The sequence below is a fragment of the Pleurodeles waltl genome, chromosome 6 (genome assembly GCF_031143425.1).
Source record: "Pleurodeles waltl isolate 20211129_DDA chromosome 6, aPleWal1.hap1.20221129, whole genome shotgun sequence".
NCBI classification, from domain to species: Eukaryota; Metazoa; Chordata; class Amphibia; order Caudata; family Salamandridae; genus Pleurodeles; species Pleurodeles waltl.
In genome coordinates this window covers 366,058,786-366,072,614 of record NC_090445.1, presented here as the reverse complement: position 1 = coordinate 366,072,614, position 13,829 = coordinate 366,058,786, and the positions used below count along the sequence as shown (strand labels likewise).

At 46.8% G+C, this 13,829-nt stretch overlaps 1 protein-coding gene across 6 annotated transcripts in view; it reads right to left on the bottom strand.

Moving 5' to 3' along the window:
- Positions 1–13,829, bottom strand: part of CHD8 (chromodomain helicase DNA binding protein 8) — a 1,013,809-nt gene that overhangs the window by 645,982 nt on the left and 353,998 nt on the right. For all 6 annotated transcript variants that reach the window (XM_069238270.1, XM_069238269.1, XM_069238274.1 and 3 more), the window contains exon 20: positions 3,718–3,828. In XM_069238270.1, the coding sequence (XP_069094371.1) occupies positions 3,718–3,828 (111 nt within the window). The remainder of the gene's footprint in view (positions 1–3,717; positions 3,829–13,829) is intronic.

The following is a 13,829-nucleotide window of genomic DNA, read 5'->3' as shown; positions in this document are numbered from 1 at the left end:
CTGCTCTGCGGGGAGTAGAGTGCGCCCATGGCTTTTGCTGTATCAGTGTCTTTCTTGAGTTTATCAATAGCAGTGTCGACTTCCGGCCCAAACAACTGCTGTTCATTAAATGGCATATTTAGCACGGCTTGCTGAATTTCCGGCTTGAACCCGGACGTGCGCAGCCATGCGTGCCTTCTTATTGTTATTGCAGTATTTACGGTCCTTGCAGCCGTATCTGCTGCATCCATTTTAGACCGTATCTGATTATTAGAGATACTTTGTCCTTCTTCCACCACTTGCTGTGCTCTTTTCTGGAACTCCTTGGGTAAGTGTTCTATGAAATGTTGCATCTCATCCCAGTGAGCTCTATCGTATCTTGTCAAAAGTGCTTGTGAATTGGCAATGCGTCATTGGTTTGCTGCTTGTGCTGCAACCCTTTTGCCCGCAGCATCAAATTTGCGACTCTCCTTGTCTGGAGGTGGAGCGTCCCCAGAGGTATGAGAGTTAGCTCTCTTACAAGCTGCCCCGACAACTACTGAGTCTGGTGTTAACTGCGTTGTAATATAAACTGGATCTGTTGGCGGTGGCTTGTACTTTTTCTCCACCCTTGGAGTTATGGCTCGGCCTTTAACAGGATCCTGAAAGATTTGTTTTGAATGTTTTAGCATTCCTGGGAGCATAGGTAGGCTTTGGTATTGGCTATGAGTGGAGGATAGCGTGTTAAACAAAAAGTCATCCTCAATTGGTTCGGAATGCAAGGTGACGTTATGGAAAGCAGCTGCCCTTGCGACCACCTGTGTGTAAGATGTACTGTCCTCAGTTGGGGATGGCCTGGCAGGGTACGAGTCTGGGCTGTTGTCCGATACTGGAGCATCGTAAAGGTCCCATGCATCGGGATCATCTTGACTCATTGTAGTATGAGTCGGGGAGTGCATCAGTGGAGGAGTTGCTACCGGTGATGTGTGCACTGACGGTGGTGGAGTTGTTTTCCTTGCTACCTTTGCCTGTGGCTGCTTGTCCTTTTCTTGAAAGGCAAGTCTTCTTTTTATTTTAATTGGGGGAAAGAGTTGTTATCTTCCCTGTTTCTTCTTGAATGTGGAGCCTTCTTTGAGTATAGTCTGGCTCTACTGCTTCAAGTTCCTCTCCGAATCTATGCTTTTGCATTTGGGAGGACAATCCTTGTTCCTCTGTATAGGAACCTGTTTTCGGCTCCGAGGCTGGATGTTTCGGAACCAAAACTTTTTCGGACGTCTTTTTAGGCTCCGAAGAAACCTTTTTAATTTTCGGCGTGGTGGTGTCTCGGTGCCGAAATTTCTCTGAGCCGATGTCTCGGTCCGAGATTGCTGTGTGGCGGTATCTCGACCGGAGTCGGATGACTTCGACACACGCGTGCCCTTTTTCGGTGCCTTGGATCGGTCACCTAATTTTTGGGTTAAGCCATGGCCTTTTGGCGGTGGCGTCCCCTGGGCTTTTGTTGACTTCTCGTGAGTCTTATGTTTCGATGTCTTACTCACGTTTTTCGGCATTTCTTCGGCCTCGTGCTCTTCCGAGTCCGACTCGTGGATAGAGAAAGCTTCCTCTTCCTCCTCGAAACGCTCTTGTCCTGTCGGCGTCGATGCCATCTGCAGTCTTCTGGCTCTTCGGTCTCTTAATGTCTTCCTCGACCGAAACGCTCGACAGGCTTCACAAGTATCTTCCTTGTGCTCTGGAGACAAGCACAAGTTACAGACCAGATGCTGATCCGTATACGGATACTTGTTATGGCATTTTGGACAGAAGCGGAATGGGGTCCGTTCCATCAGCCTTGAAGTCACAAGTGGCCGGGCCGACCAGGCCCCGACGGGGGATCGAAAAAAAAAAACCCCGAAGTCCCACCGGCGCTCTTCAAAATTCGGTATCGATCTGTTGTAACTAACCCGATACCGAACGCAAACAATAGACGTTTTTTCCGAGATTCTAACTAACTTTCCGACCCGAAACACGGAGCGAAAAGGAACACGTCCGAACCCGATGGCGGAAAAAAAACAATCTAAGATAGAGTCAACGCCCATGCGCAATGGAGTCGAAATGGGAGGAGTCCCTCGGTCTCGTGACTCGAAAAGACTTCTTCGAAGGAAAACAACTTGTAACACTCCGAGCCCAACACCAGATGGCGGGATGTGCACAGCATGTGTATCTGCAGCTACACATGCCATCGAACGTTAGAGTAACCAATCCAAAAAGGGGGTACTTTCCTACAACTTCAACGTACTTAGAGTCCAGGCATTGGCCTGGAGTCTGTAGGGGTACCCTGCTCATGTAGGGGGAACCCTTGGGCTGAAGAGCTTACTAGAGGGGTGACTTATAACGTCTTAGTGCAGTTGTCATGTTTGGCAGTGAATGGGTACCTGTACCCTTTCACGCAAGCTGCAATGGCCGGCCTGCAGTCACAGTTTGCATGGGTTCCCATGGGTGACAAAATACATGCTGCAGCCCAACGGGGTCGTCTTCTTCAGGAATCCACCTCTGGTTTCTTGCAGTCTTGTCTGGGTATCTTTTTTTCCTTTTGGGTGGTTTGAGGAAATTCCAGTGATTTACTCCTGCCTTCCTGATCGCAGTGGGGTACTGCGTTACCTCTGGTTTTCTAGTACCCCCAGCTCACCTCTACACATTTCACTTACCTAGGTGGAGACCCTGTGTTCACATTCCATTTTTATTAGTATATGGTTTGGGCTCCCCCTAGGGTCACTATTGGTACTGTTTTCTAACCTTTTCTATGCCCATTACCGTTTATTAGTGCATATATGTAGTGTATTACCTCCAATTGGAGGATTGCCCTTCTAGTATTTTGTGGTATTGTATTCCAAAAATAAAGTACCTTTAGTGTTTCCTTCATGTGTGCAAGTGCTGTGTGACTACAGTGGTAATGCATAAGCTCTGAATGTCTCCTAGATAAGCATTGGCTGCTCACCCACAGCTACCTATAGAGACCCTGGCTTCTAGACACTGCCTAAACTTCCCTAAGAGGGGATACCTGGACCTGATACAAGGTTTAAGTACCTTGGGTACCCACCACACACCAGGCCAGCTTCCTACAATGTGTCTGCAAATAACTGTTCCAGCTGAGAAAAAAAGGAGAAAGCACAAATTTACAAATTGTTCTCAATTGTTTGAGGGGCACTAATGACCACAAATGCTAGCCACCATAAGACATTGTGAATGACGGCTAAGTTCACAGCTGAAAATCGAGAGTCTAGAAAAATCATTTGATATTTCCAACATCAAACCATATAAAATGGCTAAAACAAATTATCAGCTGAATTATTTTTTTTATCTGCATTTCTTTGTACACAAATAATTACACACTTGATAACTGCACATAAGTACGTTTTTACATTTAGTTACACTTTGAGAGACATAGTTCTAGTAATTTGTCCAGAACTGTAGATTTTTCACCCAGGTTTCAAAGCAAGGATTAGGAACCAGGTTCAAAAACAGCAAATGTACTAGACCACATTACCTCTTACAAGGAAATCTAGTCTACACAACACCACAAGAAGTTTGAAGCAAAGCTTTGCAGGTGCCCCAATTTCAGTTTAATTTGAGATTCCACCCCCGATGCTACTCTACACATGCAGACCTAACTCTATAACCATCACCCTGACATCCATTCATGCATCAGCAACTGCCAACTACAGGCCATCATTAAAACTCATTATTCACATTAACTTGATATATTTGTACCAATTGTTTTACCTTGCTGTTAAGAGAATCTATGTCGAGATCTGCTTTCTTGGCCCACTTCTGCCAGAAGTTAGGATCATCCAATGCAATATCTGTTCTGTTTTCAGACGCTACAAAACTTGCCTAAATGGCAAAATAAAACAGATATCATTAATGGATCAGATGGCATGTGTCAACCTCTGTGACTTTAATGCTTCATTTATACAGATGTAAAAGATTTCGGGTCTTAAGAATCATTTACTGTTCATTTAAAAAAAAAAAAAAAAAAAACTGATAAACCAAACAGGGATGAAGGGATGAGAAGGGAAAATTTACTTACCATCACTTTAATTCATAAGTACTAGAACATCTACATTAATGGGCGGATCTCAGATCGATTAATAAATCGCTAAACCTCTTCAAAATGTCTGTGTTGCATGAAGCAGACATCTTTATCCATTTTAACTAAACTCAATACAAACTAGGTTTAAAAGTACTTAAGCTACTGTAGTGCTGTAATTCATGGTTTTAAAATGGCTAAAAAGAAAGAAAATGAAGCTGTTAGGTAAAACACACAAATAAGGTATTAAATGCTACTTTTAAGGTAGCTACGTTATTAAGAAATGGCACTTGATATTTCAATACAGTCAGCGTAGTAAAAATATGGATCTTAATTACTAAAGGCTTGGTTTAAATGTTGGCAGTGTTAGTACAATCACCATGGCAGAGTACTTTACTCTAGCCATGGCAAGGATACTCTGCCCACTACATTTAGAGATGACCGCCAGCCCAGCAGATATCACTTCAATTTCCAGAAACCGCCATCATGGTGGTTCATGTGTATGTAATGAAAGAGTGCCTTGCTGCTCTGTCGACACGACAGGCCGCATGGCACACATTCTTTTTTTTTTTTTAAACTAAATTCCAATGCAGGATTTTACTTTTGCAAATATTTTAAAAAGCAATGGCACCTTCACCATGGAAGTCTTGTCCCATCGAATGTGGGTCAATGAAAAGATTTTACTTTTACGTACTGGCATGTTTCAAGAGTCTGTAAAAGAAAAAAACTGGCTACGATGGCCAAACCTCTGACAGCACTTAGGCAATCGGAGGGATTCCTAGGAGGTAGCAGATATAGAGTAGTCTCCACTGTATACATACTGATGGTTCGCACACCTGTAGATCAGGTGAGCAGACTTTCAGATTGGCAGAAAGGGTACTCCACTGGGACAGAGTACCCTATCAGCCAACATCCAAATCAGGTCCCAAATCTGCATTCATTCGTCTTGGTTGTCCCAGTTGTGTAGATTAATTAAAATGTCATGAATCCATCCATGGGTTAAGCGATGGTGAGGAAGTTTTTTGGGGTCATGGAACAGTCAGCTGTAACTGGGCAGTATATTCTTTGAATACAGTCTATAATTGATGTACTATTACACTCCAATGGGTCTTGACCGGAATCTCCAAAAGGTGTTGAAGTTGCAGTCAGAGTTTACTCCAGGAGGCAGTACAATTTAAAGGTTTATACACAGTATGGCACAAAAAGTAGCAACTATCAACATCAATGTCTAGGAGTGCTACACTATAAAAAAATAAGACCACAAAAGAAAACTAGCAGGAAAATAAATGCCAAAGAATCCTGAAGAAGCTGGTCCCTTCTGGGGTGGAGATACTGCTGCAGATGTCTACAGTTGCATGTTCCCTAATTGTAGGAAGCTAGCTCTATATACTACATTAAACTGAAGTACACCTTGTAGAGTTCCAGCGGACCTCCAACTGGTTTTGCAGAGGCAGAAGTAGATAGGGCTAATGCTCTATTTCATGAAAGTGTGGGTGATACGTTAGGCTTAGAAGGTAGTTCTAATCATTTGCTGTACTCACCAAGGCAGTACATGAGAAACATGAGAAACACTCAAAGAATGAATCTGAGACCAATTTAGAAAAATAGTTATTTTTATATATGTTTGAAACCCAAGAACTTCGTAATCAGGTAAGTAGACTTTTAAGCATACATTCTTTGCAGTTTCAGAAATCAACTCTTAGTGCAGTTCTCTCAATGTTATCCTACAGGGGAAAAACAATGTTCAGCAAACAAAGGGTTAACAATGACTAACGAGGTCCAGCTCAGGGAGCAAAGTAAGTACTGGGAACTGATCAGAACCACACAAACTGCTCACACCAGGAGGCACTGGGGCGGCCAGGTGCAGGGGTGCAGTAAGGCGTTGGGTGCCCAGTGGTTCTCTATGGGAGTTGGACCACGTGACAAACAGGCTGCTGCCATGGCAAAGAAGCCAGTCAGGGACAACAAACAGTTAGGTAGCAGACGTGGAGTGCTCGGGGATGTGGGTGCACCTTTGGTCCTCTTCTTCTGTGCCCAGGGACGACGGAGGCTGTGGTGTCTTTAGGTGTCAGGTTATCTCGTCGGGGAGCACTCACGGTCCGGGAGTCCAGCGTGACGAGGCTGCAGGCATCATCAGTGAGTCTGGCAGGGGTGGACCCAGGTGGAGGCTAGCTCTTAGGAGCCAGGGAGAGTCATTGGCACCAGTGATCCATCTCAGATGCAATCAGGGGTGACTGGTGCAGCAGTTCCTACAGGTGTCGGGTTTTCTCTCAAGTCTGAGGAAGAGGGTGCAGGAGGCTGGCTCAGTTTGTGGTGTACATCTATGGTGTAGCACCCAATACTGAGTCCAGGAAACCCTTAGTAATAGCGAGTAGGTGTTCAGCTAGCAAAAGATCTCTAGGAGTAGCTGAGGGGAGCAGCTGAAGCTAAAGAAGGAGGAATGGAAAGCACTTGCAATAATACATTAGTCAGACACTAACTCACAAGAAAGAACCACACAAGTGTTGCAAAATTAAAATATACTTTATTATAGCACTACTAAACTAGCATTGGTATATCTCCTTTTGGAGATATCTACACACAATATATACACAAAATAACTATCAGAAATAGCGTAAAAATACATAGGGCCCTAGGGGAAAGCCAAATCACATACTAAAGTAGAATGTCAAATAGTGACCCCCAACCCGGGTAAGTGTGGTAGTTAGCTATGGGCAGATAGAAACACCAGAAGTAAGTACAGGAAGTGTCCCCCAACAAGGTTGTTACCCACGCAGTTGGCCCACAGGCCAACAGAGATTAGTGGTTGGAGTTTGTGAAATTCAGGACCCTTCCCAGTGGATTCAGAGGAACTCAGCAGACAAGAGGATGGATGGAGAGTGCCTCTAACCGAGGATACCCAGAAGACAGGAGTACCTACACCAAAGACCCAGAGATGCAGAGGTGAGAAGGGTTTGTCTCTGAAGTCAATCGGTGCCTCAGTTTGTCCAGCTGCTGTCACAATCGGTGCCTCAGAGTCCAGCACCATTGAAGGTGCCCAGGTTGTGCAAGTGGCAATGCCCGCCTTCCTGAAGGTGAAATTCATGCAGGTCGAAGAAGAAGTCCAGCTGTGGGGTCCAGGAGCTGCAGAAGATCCCAGAAGTCACATAAGAGCTGTCCCTCGAAAGTCGCCAGATTGCAGGAGGATCAGTGAGCAGCCAAGTCACCAACAAGCACTGGGAAATGGAAACAGGAGCTACAGAAGAGTTTGAAAAGTTTTGGGGGCCAGCAAGGTCCAGGGGAGACTACCCAAGAGAGGGAGTCGGGACTAGCCTTCAGCACGCAAGAAGGCCAGCAGAAGTCAGTGAAGCCCCCACAAGTGATCCACAAGCAACAGACACAGGGAGTCACAAGGAGGCCTCACAGGGAAGACAAAACAATCCAATGTCGCAGGAGCTGCAGGACAAGGGCTGATCTTTGGATTGCAGAGTGCTCAAGGTCAGGGCTTCATGGTGTCTGAAGATCTCCTGAAGGAAGAGTCAACAAGCCTTGGCAAGTTCAACAGACGCTGTGCACAGGGGTTCCAGTCCAGCGGCATGAGCAGAGGCCCACAGTCTCTGTAAGGAAATGCCTCCTTGGTATGGTTACCCCCTGACTTTTTGCCTTTGCTGATGCTATGTTTTGAATTGAAAGTGTGCTGAGGCCTGCTAACCAGGCCCCAGCACCAGTGTTCTTTCCCTAACCTGTACTTTTGATTCCACACCCTGGCATCCAGGTAAGTCCCTTGAAACTGGTACCTCTGGTACCAAGGGCCCTGATGCCAGGGAAGGTCTCTTAGGGCTGCAGCATGTCTTATGCCACCCTGGGGACCCCTCACTCAGCACAGACACACTGCTTGCCAGCTTGTGTGTGCTAGTGAGAACAAAATGAGTAAGTCGACATGGCACTCCCCTCAGGGTGCCATGCCAGCCTATCACTGCCTATGCAGTATAGGTAAGACACCCCTCTAGCAGGCCTTACAGCCCTAAGGCAGGGTGCACTATACCATAGGTGAGGGCACCAGTGCATGAGCACTGTGCCCCTACAGTGTCTAAGCCAAACCTTAGACATTGTAAGTGCAGGGTAGCCGTAAGAGTATATGGCCTGGGAGTCTGTCAAACACGAACTCCACAGCACCATAATGGCTACACTGAAAACTGGGAAGTTTGGTCTCAAACTTCTCAGCACAATAAATGCACACTGATGCCAGTGTACATTTTATCGTGAAATACACCCCAGAGGGCACCTTAGAGGTGCCCCCTGAAACCTTAACCAACTATCTGTGTAGGCTGACTGGTTCCAGCAGCCTGCCACACTAGAGACATGTTGCTGGCCCCATGGGGAGAGTACCTTTGTCACTCTGAGGCCAGAAACAAAGCCTGCACTGGGTGGAGATGCTAACACCTCCCCCTGGCAGGAGCTGTCACACCTGGCCGTGAGCCTCAAAGGCTCACCCCTTTGTTCCAGCACCGCAGGACACTCCAGCTAGTGGAGTTGCCCGCCCCCTCCGGCCACGGCCCCCACTTTTGGCAGCAAGGCCGGAGAAAATAATGAGAACAACAAGGAGGAGTCACTGGCCAGTCAGGACAGCCCCTCTTGCAGATGGAGGATTCCCCCAATAGGATTAGGGATGTGCCCCCCTCCCCTTGGGAGGAGGCACAAAGAGGGTGTACTCACACTCAGGGCTAGTAGCCATTGGCTACTAACGCCCCAGACCTAAACACGCCCTTAAATTTAGTATTTAAGGGCTTCCCTGAACCTAGGAAAACAGATTCCTGAAACTACAAGAAGAGGACTGCTGAGCTGAAAAACCCCTGCAGAGGAAGAACAGAAGACACCAACTGCTTTGGCCCCAGACTTACCGGCCTGTCTCCTGCCTTCCAAAGAAACCTGCTTCAGCGACGCTTTCCAAGGGACCAGCGACCTCTGAATCCTCTGAGGACTGCCCTGCTTCACGAAAGACAAGAAACTCCCGAGGACAGCGGCACTGCTCCAAAAGAACTGCAACTTTGTTACAGAGGAGCAGATTTAAAGACCCCTGCAACTCCCCGCAAGAAGCGTGAGACTTGCAACACTGCACCCAGCGACCCCGACTCGACTGGTGGAGAACCAACACCTCAGGAAGGACCCTCCGGCGACTCCAAGACTGAGTAAGCAAAGTTGTCCCCCCTGAGCCCCCACAGCGACGCCAGCAGAGGGAATCCCGAGGCTCCCCTTGACCACGACTGCTTGAACTCTATTCCCCGACGGCTGGAAAAGACCCTGCACCCGCAGCCCCTAGCACCTGAAGGAACGGAACTCCTGTGCAGGAGTGACCCCCAGGAGGCCCTCTCCCTTGCCCAGGTGGTGGCTACCCCGAGGAGCCCCCCCCCCCTTGCCTGCATCGCTGAAGAGACCCCTTGGTCTCCCATAGGAAACTATTGGAAACCCGACGCGTGTTTACACACTGCACCCGGCCGCCCCCGCGCTGCTGAGGGTGTACTTTTTGTGCTGACTCGTGTCCCCCCCGGTGCCCTACAAAACCCCCCTGGTCTGCCCTCCGAAGACGCGGGTACTTACCTGCTGGCAGACTGGAATCGGGGCACCCCCTTCTCTCCATTGAAGCCTATGTGTTTTGGGCACCTCTTTGACCTCTGCACCTGACCGGCCCTGAGCTGCTGGTGTGGTAACTTTGGGGTTGCTCTGAACCCCCAACGGTGGGCTCCCTTGGACCAAAAACTGAAACCTGCAAGTGACTTACTTACCTGTTAAAACTAACAATACTTTACCTCCACCAGGAACTGTGAAAATTGCACTAAGTGTCCACTTTTAAATCAGCTATTTGTGTTTTATGTAAAAAGTATAAATGCTAATGTAATGATTCAAAGTTCCTAAAGTACTTACCTGCAATACCTTTCAAATGAGATATTACATGTAGAAATTGAACCTGTGGTTCTTAAAATAAACTAAGAAAAGATATTTTTCTATAACAAAACCTATTGGCTGGATTTGTCTCGGAGTGTGTGTTCCTCATTTATTGCCTGTGTGTATGTACAACAAATGCTTAACACTACTCCTTCGATAAGCCTACTGCTCGACCACACTACCACAAAATAGAGCATTAGTATTATCTCTTTTTGCCACTATCTTACCTCTAAGGGGAACCCTTGGACTCTGTGCATACTATTCCTTACTTTGAAATAGTGCATACAGAGCCAACTTCCTACAGTCTCCCAAGATGGCTAGAAGACAAGCAGGACCCAGAGGAGAAAACAGACTCACCACCTGTGAAGGAGGCGACAGACTTACCACCTGTGAAGCAGGATCTTCAGATGCTCCCGGACAGCAGACCCCACCAACCGGTTGGCCTTGTCTTAAGGTGCCTGCCGAACCAGGGAAGTGACTCTCACTCCAAGGAAGATTCCTTTGTGTTTCCAGATGCAAACAGAGTCCTTGTGACCCTGGAGGATGCACATCCATGGATGTGGAATCATTCTTGCAGGATCTGGAGAAACAATGTTGCGATGGGAGCCTTCCCACCAGGGGCAAACGTGTTTCGTTTCCAAAGCAGACCAGCAGCAGTTCCAGAGGTCAGGAGCAGAAGATGTCTTGCAGAGAGTTCCAGGGAGAGTATTCCTCAACTAATCGGAGGACCACTCACGGGTAGCCCTTAAGTAATCCTAAAAGGGAGTTGGTCACTCTCTGAAGTGACCCACCTATGAAAGGGGGTCAGGGAAGTCATCTACCTTCCTTGGTGAAGAGCTGGACAAGGGGTGGTAAGTCCGCTGTCCTTTGTGTAGTTTCACGCCAGAGCATGAACGAAGGGATCCTGAACTGGTGAAAACTGGATTGTGCAAGACGGGCACTAAATGCGCCCTTCAAAACAGTCTGGGGGCGCTCAGAGGCCACCCCACCCCTTAGACACCTAATATACAGGGAGAAGTGGTCACACCTCACAGTTACAGGAAATTCTTTGTTCTGCTTCTCCAACCTGAACCTGGCTTACCAGCAAGAGAGCTGAACAGTGTCTGGGGGCAGCAGCAGCGTGGGCTGGTAGCTAGACCCCAGAGGGCCGCACAGACAGAACGAGGGAGGGGGAAGGGGATCCGCTAATGAAACCCCACAGTATATGGTATCATGCAACTAACACTGGAATTGGTGTAGATGCACAATTCCAACATGTTTTTTTTCTCGAATATATTTTTATTGGCTTTTGTATAGACAGTTATAACACTTTGATAACTTGCAGATAGATCTAGGAAATAAATGGTATATATCCTGCCATGTAAAACACAATAAGAAAAAATAAGAAAACCCACAAAAACATCCAGTACAGTATATCAGTACTAATAACACCTCAGCCTGTAGTGGGGTTCATTGTGTTAATCTTAGTCTATAAAATGTGTCTCTATCAACATAACCCAGAGTCTGTGAAAGTTATTAAATACCTGTTCATCACGTTTTTATGATCTAACAACTGTAACTGTTAACAATCCAACTATGGTCCGTTCAAAGGGGGATCCTATACGTGTCTAAGGTAGCCAACTACAATTTAATGTGTTGTAATCCTACTGGGGTGGAGTGGGCAAATGCTAGGGCCTCAGGAAGGAGGGGCAGGAGAGTAGTAAATTGCGACTGAGGGCTGCACCTCAAGATGTGAGCCCCAGTCAAGGTTCACCCGGTGAATGCCACTGGAGAGACAGACTCCACCCAGTATCTGAATCAGCCTTCGGATGTTCCCATATACCCAATAACTGACCGATTCCAACACGTTTAATACCAAACATGCCTAGGTTTGGAGAAGCAATTATGTAGTTAGACCACTTGTGTTGACTAGTGTCCACCACATACATTAAGATGGCTTCCCCACACTCACAGCATCAAGGAATCGGGCTTGGGTCTGTAAGGGCACCCTGCTCATGCAGGGGTACCCTCACACTTATGGACATGCTCCCTGCCTTTAGGCTGAAGGGCCTACCAGAGAAGTGACTTATAGCGTCTAAGTGCAGTGACCAGATTAGGGGTGAAAGGGTGCATGAATCATTTCACGCAGGCTGCTATGCCAGTCCTGCAGACACAGTTTGCATGGGCTCCCATGGGAGGCACAATACATGCTGCAGCTCATGGGGGAACCCCAGTGTAGCACTGCCCGAGTACCTAGGTACCATTTACTAGGGACTTACATAGGTGCACCCGCGTTGCCAATGGTGGATGTAAAAAGTTAATCAGCAAACATATTTAGGGGAGAGAGTAAAGTCAATGGGGTCCTGGTTAGCAGGATGCCAGTGAACTACAGTCTAAACACATTGACATCAGGCAAAAATTAAGAGTAACTATGCCAGAAAGATGGTACTTTCCTACAGCCTCTACATGTATTTATTTATTTTTTAAATAGAAGCCACGAATGTCCTCTTGTTTAGAATCTACTGGTGCTGCCACTGGTGGGGATGAGACAGTCCCACTCATTTTGTTCCAAGGTAGCATCTCGTATTTCTCCTCCTTCTCTGCCTTTGTTAGTAGACTAAGCATCATCAGGAGAGGGGTTAGCTAAAATAACTGACAATTCTGGTAGAGGGGCAGCAGGTGTCTCAAGCAATCAAGATGGTTGTGGTAATGGTGTACGAGTTTGCAACAACTGTATTGCCCTTGGTGCTTGTGGCATAGGAGTAACAGGAGCAGATGGTGGAAATCAGAAGTAAATGTGGGATGAGTACTAGCTACTCCAAAAGGCCTTACATCCTTGCAGCCTTCATCCTCTCCTAAGAGGTGCGAAGGCCGATAGGGCAACACCTTATCTCATGGAGGTGTGAATTGGCACAGCTGTGGCTGGAGACGATTTAACCCTTACAGGGGATCAACGATAATAGGGGAAATGTCACCTTTTAGGTGTTTTTGCTCCCAACTGACTGTTTAATTAACCGTTGTTCTCTTCAGACAGTAAGGTTGCCGTCGGTGGCATAGTCAACGGTATCATTGGTGGTGTAATTGTCAATGGGGGTGCCATGATCATAGTCGACGAGCGCATCGTCGAATATCATCGAAGACAAGTCCATGGTCCCCGAGCGTATCACTGAAGGCGACAGTTAAGCAGCAGTTGAGGACTGTCTCGTCAACAGTATCTTTGTCAACGGTAAGTTGAGGAGGTGTTAATCGATGTATTGTTCACGGACTGGTGTTTCAGTATCCTCGTTGTGATAACTCATCTATGACAGCGGTGATGAGGGCACTATCATAGGAGACAATAATGTAGTTAAGGTCAATGTTCACGGCGTCGATGTTACTGTAGACACTTTCGTCGGTAAACAGTTTTGACGGTGGAAAAAAGTACATCTGTTGAGCCTAATGTTTTTTTCTTGCCTTTTGTCGTCAACTGCACAGACTATGATTCACAGTTAGGAAGTCCTTCTTTCAGGGATGGAGTGGTAGGCTCGAAGTGGACTTTTTCTGAGTAAAAATTTCACTTTCTGGAAGAGGAAGGAAGGTCCTGATGTCTCTTCACGTGCCCAGAAGTGGTATGTTTGGATTTTTTTTATGTCCTTTGTAGGCGGTTCTCAGGCGATTTTCTCCTTAGTTTTAAGTCTTTTGAGGGAAGATAAGTCTGTGAAGACTGATTACTATCCTCCCCAAATAAAGGGCACTCTTTGGTTTTTAGCTTCTGTAGCCACAGAAAAAGTCAACCTTCCCTGGCTTTAAGAATCTTCTGAGAAAAGGTGCAACAGATTTTACAGTCTTTCACCTTATGGTCTGGATGGAGGCAATATGTGCATTCATTATGTGGGTCATCCAAATGGAGCTTCTTCCCACAGGT